A 6,000-nucleotide genomic window follows, 5' to 3' on the forward strand; every position below is an offset into this window, starting at 1 on the left:
CAAAACTAATACGTGTGTGAAAGTACTGCCGGTGACTGGATTACAGCCTGTTGAAATAACACGTACCACTTCATAACCAGGCATTATCTTTAAACAGCCGGGGGCCATGTGTCAGTTGCGGGTTGCCTACATATCGGCTTCCAGGGAAAACTAAAGTTTGATTTTTTAGTACTTCGCATTTAATTTAAAAGTTTAACATCTTATCATAATCCCCTCGTTAGGAGATGCAATCTTACGTTAAAGGTTTATCAATTTGCCAAGTATTAAATTTAGAAATTGGGTAGATGTTTCCAGGCAGTGATAACTCACGGCGGGCAAATTACGCAGACTCTATTCACTCACTATTTGAGAATCAGAGCGATTAGCAACATACAACAAACTTTACACATAGTTTCAAACCTTTCCGAAGCTTTTCTTCGCTGACACCCCCTTACAAAACGGCGAAAGGAAAAAGTTTTCGCTGTCCGTGCAGTAGAACTTCTGCTTCAGATTTAATTTCGAATTTTTTGTCACCGTAGACGTGAATAATCCGAATCTGATGTAACCAACATAATTCCGGTTTTGTGTCTTCAACCATTCATGTTTAACACGATTAATGTCAAATGTTTAACACATTCACTCATTTGTAAAGTAAATCTACATTTACATGATCTATGTCAGCATGATTACCCAGCAATTCACACTTGAGTCTTTGGTGGGCGGTTCACAGAAATATTTTCAGATTATTTTTGGACCATTACAGTCTCGAATAGCCCTTGGAGAAAATGAACACTTAAAGCTTTCCGTGCGTGCTTCCCCTTTATTTCATTACAATGGTGATGATCAACATGTGCGTGGAAGTCATCCAAATATTGCGACACGCGGAGGACAAAGTTGGTGACTGAAATTCCGTTTAAAGATCTAGCTACAACTGAAACCGTGATTGTTTTTATGATTACCGCCCCAACTCGCTCATCATATTCATGCCACACTCTTCCCTATTTTGCGACAATACAAAACTAACAGAGCTTATTTGAACTTTTTCAGTATCCTCGCTAATCCTATGGACAATGGTCCAATGTTGTTGATGTGTGGTGGTTTGATGCGGCTTTCCACACTAGTCCACCCTGTGCAGGCCGCTTCATTTCCGAATATCTGCTGCAGACTATATCCATTTGAACATACTTACTACATTTAACTTTTTGTCTCCCTCTACGATTTTACCCCCCCCCCCCCTCTCCTCTTCCCTTCCGTACTGAACTGACGAGTATGAGTTCTTAATGTCTCAGAATGCGTTCCATCAAACAGTTTGAAACCATTTTATACATGGAAGTTCGATTCTCTAAGAAGGAGATTTTGGGGGGGGGGGGGGGGGGTTATTGGTAATTTTGGTAGCCATAACTCGTTTCGGACTATTTTTACATCTTAAGGTGACAATTCGCATACTAGCTCAAAAGTCCCAGTAATTTTTTGTCGTTTCAGCTTTGTACTAGGAAGATGGTGGACCGTTGTCGTTGTTATTGACTCACACCGGCATTGACTGCAACTTCAGGAAAAACTACCACGGTTAACATCAAGGGAATTGAAGACCAGTTAATCAACGAGTTGCCATCTGACTTCAGGCAAAGACGAGCATACAATTTCTGCGGAGCCGAAAATGTGGAAAGCCAGTGAGGGAAGATGCCGTTCAAGGCTCAAAACCGTAACCTCGCGTTTTCCATCGCTTCGTGGTCCTGGAACTTCTGCCGTTATGGGACCTCCTTACAGTAGTATACCCAGGAGCTTTATGGGACTCTTGTGAGTAGTGCATATACGTTCGCAGAGGATGTTTGGAATGCAGAAGCAATTCTCGGACGCTAGAGCCATGTAATTGGATAACCCAGCTCGGCACCACCAGCTGCGTAGGCAGCTTCCATGTCCTTGAGGCTGCGTTCTTGGCGCTACCGCCGGCTTATACACATGCCCGACCCGTCGCTGGAACCGCAACCAAAGCGAGAGCTGGAAGGTAAACAGCGCAGGCAGTCTGTTGCGTGGGCTCCTGGACTGCTGGCGCCTGGAACTTTGATCTTTTGCAAATTATCTTAGTGCACCCCCTCTGAATCAAGGAGCAGTTTTGTTTGCAATTGGAGCCCGCAGATCCCTGCGATTGAAACTAAAAAAATTTCTAGAATAAAACACATATGCTTCTTCGGGCACCACGAGATGCGGGCGGTAAACCAAGAGGCAGGAGACTGGTGGGGCAGGGGATGAAAAGGAAAGACAAGGCAGGAAGGAGTGCAGAGATGGTGAACGGGAGCACAAATGTGTGTGCCGGGCCGAGACTCGAACTCGGGACACAAGTGAGAATTTTGTTATGGTACGATGCATTTCGGTAGCACTGCCTTTCGCTGATAAATTAACTCGTTTGTTTTACCGAAAGTTTTGTCTTTCGTGCTAGGACAAACCTCCCTGCGCTTTACAATCTATACAAGGTGTCCTAGGAAAAAATCGTTAATACTCAGGCATATGACCGGAAAGATTATTCGAAACAAAAAGGTCTAGTGAGCACGGGCACTAACATGCATACCTTACGAGCTGTGAACACTTCATATTCGATACTGAGGAACAAATCTCTTCTACTGGAAGATCTTTGCATTCCATATTTTGTGAGGGGGCAGTATGGACAAAAAAAGAAAAAAAATCTAGTAAACGTGGGCTCTAAAACGCATACTTTAAGAGCTATCAGCACTTCTTCGTTAGAAGAAGTGTGTTTTACAAAAGCAAAGATGAACAGGTAGTCTTTGAACATAGCTCTTAAGATAAGCACTTCAGAGCACATGTTTACAGCACATTTTTTTTTGTTGTTTTTGTCTGTACTACCACCGCCCAGAAACAAAAGCAAAGAGCCTGCAGTACAAGAGATTTGTTTCACAGTATTGAAGATGAAGAACTGCTCATAACTCTTAAAGTATGCATTTTAGAGCCCATCTTTATCAGAGCTTTTTGTTTCGAATGATAGTTCCTGCAAATCCCTGAATACTGACCATTCCTCCTGGAATACCCTACGTACTAGTGAGATCTAAAGAAAAGTATCCGTCTTGAAAATATAATTCATACGTTTCACGTAGACACCTGAGGATGGCAGGCACTGTCGAAACCCATATAACCGTAAGAAGTGGCACAACGGGTAAGACGCTGTCTTTTAACTGAGGAGAACGGCAGTTGAAATTCATTTCGGGGTCCATTCAGGATTTGGATTTCACGACGCGTTTCAGGCAAATTCCGGGATGGTATCTTTGTAATCGTGAGTACCACTGTCCACTCACGCTTGTTCAATCCGAGCTTATGATCCAGCTTTGATGACTGCTTGATGAACCTCCCTTCCGAAATGTATTCTGCTCATTTTTTTTTTATGGACTGAACATGAGGGAAGCAATAAATAAACGTAAGTCTGACTTAAGCGTAGGTTTATTATGAACATTTTGCATAAAAAGACGTAGTGACGTATGTCTTCCATACTACTAGAGATAATTAACGAGTGAAATTAGAACCGTTCTATCAGCCCAGCCTTTATCTTTGGATTGTGGACGAAAGTAAAACAGCGATGACAGATCTAGTCCGAGAAAACAAGAGATGTGAACCGTGAGCAAGTTATTACGTCAATGCAGAGTTCGATAATGGTCTGTGTGGTGCAAAAATATGTCCGATCTTGTTGGAAAAGTACGAGAAAGGATACTCTAGACTAAACAAATATTATCGAGCTCTGCTTTTAATTTTGCCAAAGTTCAGAATTTTCTTTGTTTCGAAAAGTCGAGCGGATTTAAAACTGTACCTTTATGTACGAACACGAGCATAATGAAGTTAACTGAAGTTAAAATCTTCTGGGTTATTAGGCCGCGTCATGTTTCTTCTAAAATGTTCGACGTTTCGACCCCTCTGCTTGGATCTTTTTCAGTATCTTTTGGTGTCCACTACTGCTAGAGCACACGGGCATAATATCATACTGCATTCCGTAGCAGAGATGTCTGTTTGCACTGTATACGTAGTTTTCCTGTAACGAGTCACTGAAAATACAATAGATAGCTACATTGTTTTTAATTTCATTCTCCTCGGTATGTAATATGGTCGGTCCCCTGTAACCGTCCAAAGCAATCATGAGGAGTCTCAGTGAGACTGGAGGAGTACTAAAAGACAACTTCATGTCACTGAGCTCTTCTGAATATTTTCGTACTCGTGCACTTAACATTAAAAAGTTGTGTCAGAATGCAACTTCAATGTGACGTGGTAGTGAAAAGCTGCCCTTCGCTGAACATTGATCTGTTCCATGGCGTCGACAGTCGCGATAAATCTGATACATAATAGTCACTTTGGTAAGCTTCCAATTCTCCTAGTTGGTACCTCTGGCAATACATCAGAGTTTTGACCGCCAGGTTGTTCTGAAATGGTCTGCCCGACTTGGCACTTCCGACTGGGCAGTGCCAAGCTTGGCAAGCAAAGGAAATGTGACGCCACAGCACGTGGTTGACGTGATGAGAATGCTAGTTTGCACGTGCGACGCGTTAACGTACGCAACGTACAGGTCTTCCTTAGCAGGGGTCGGATCGCATAGGTATTGCTGAACCAGCGGCGGCGTTCTTTGGATGCTGCATCTGCCGCCAAGCGCCGCCGAAGAAATTTCCATCCGCTAGAGGTAACTTACGTGAGGAGCATCTCGTTCTCTGCTGGGTAATCCTCGGCCGAGAAGTGGAAGTTGCACCAGGCGACGGACTACCGGCCGGCGCTACGACGGTCACAGAACGGGTACTAGCAACAGGTGGCACTCGCGTCCGGCGCACGGTCGGCGATGCGCACAGAATGAAGGCTGGGAAGCGACTGACGCCATGCGCTGCGCCTCCGCGCTGACAGGAGCTGCACGCGCGCTTTCTCCGCTGGCGGCAGCACCTGCGCCGGCCGGCGGGCGGAGAGGGTGGGGGGCGCGCCACAGGTGCAAGTAAGTGGAAAAGTAGCAGATGGCGGGGGCAGCGGCAGGCGGTGACGTTCGCCGCCTGGTGGCCGATGGGCCTTACCGCTTCCAGACGTCACGCACATTAACTTCTTACGGCAAATGCGTACGGACAGACGAAGACCGGGAGGATGATGTGTTTTTGCAGCACCTGTGACAATTACCACGGTGACATACGACACAACATACGTATGAGGAAATTCGAACCGGATGTCGCTGCCATGTTTACATTTTACTAGCCCAATCAAATATCCGTTTACCGAGCGTCAGATATTTCACACTATGAGCCGGCCGCTGTGGCAGAGCGCTTCTAGGCGCCTCAGTCCGGAACCTGCTACGGTCGCAGGTTGGAATCCTGCATGGTTGTGTGTGATGTCCTTAGTTAGGTTTAACTAGTCTAAGTCTAGGGGACTGATGACCTCAGATGAAGTCCCATAGTGCTTAGAGCCATTTGAACCATTTTGAACCATTTCACACTAGACTTGCCTGCTGATAGCATGGTCTTGAACATTTTTTGGCGTCGGTGATTCTTTGTGGCGGAACTCCAATGATGCTCTCTTGTTTTCGCGGTCAAAATGGTGACTCCAGATTTCATCACTTGTCACTATACTGTTCAGGGACCTCTCAATCTCACGCTCAAAAGGCAAAAGATATTTTTGAATAGGTGTCCAATCTCCTCCGTTTAGTGTCAAGAATGAGATTCGAGGCAACCATCCGGCACACTGCTTTTTGTATCGCAGTTCCACAATGATGGCCTGCATACGCTTTCGTGATATGCCACACTGTGTCTGTTTTACCCAAGGATTTTCTTTGATGAGTTCATCTGTCTGATTCCGACGAGTCTCGTCGGTTGCCTTACGCGGTCGTTCATCCTGATCTCTGTCGCACACATTGGGGTTTGCTCCATGACGAGCACGATCAGCCCAACGTCGCACATTACTGATGCCGAAACAATCATCACCGTACACAGCTCTCATTTCTCTATGAATTTCAACTGTATCTCGATTGCAGCACGCTGGTTCTCACGGAGCAACGTAGTT

The 6,000-nt window shown here is 45.2% G+C and overlaps 1 protein-coding gene across 1 annotated transcript in view; it reads right to left on the bottom strand.

Moving 5' to 3' along the window:
- Positions 1-4,899, bottom strand: part of LOC126355981 (ABC transporter G family member 20) — a 382,869-nt gene extending 377,970 nt beyond the window's left edge. The window contains exon 1 of the mRNA XM_050006596.1: positions 4,658-4,899. Within this exon, the coding sequence (XP_049862553.1) occupies positions 4,658-4,668 (11 nt within the window). The 5' untranslated portion in view covers positions 4,669-4,899. The remainder of the gene's footprint in view (positions 1-4,657) is intronic.
- Between the last annotated feature and the right edge of the window lie 1,101 nt (positions 4,900-6,000).

The sequence above is a fragment of the Schistocerca gregaria genome, chromosome 3 (assembly GCF_023897955.1).
Source record: "Schistocerca gregaria isolate iqSchGreg1 chromosome 3, iqSchGreg1.2, whole genome shotgun sequence".
Lineage (NCBI taxonomy): Eukaryota > Metazoa > Arthropoda > Insecta > Orthoptera > Acrididae > Schistocerca > Schistocerca gregaria.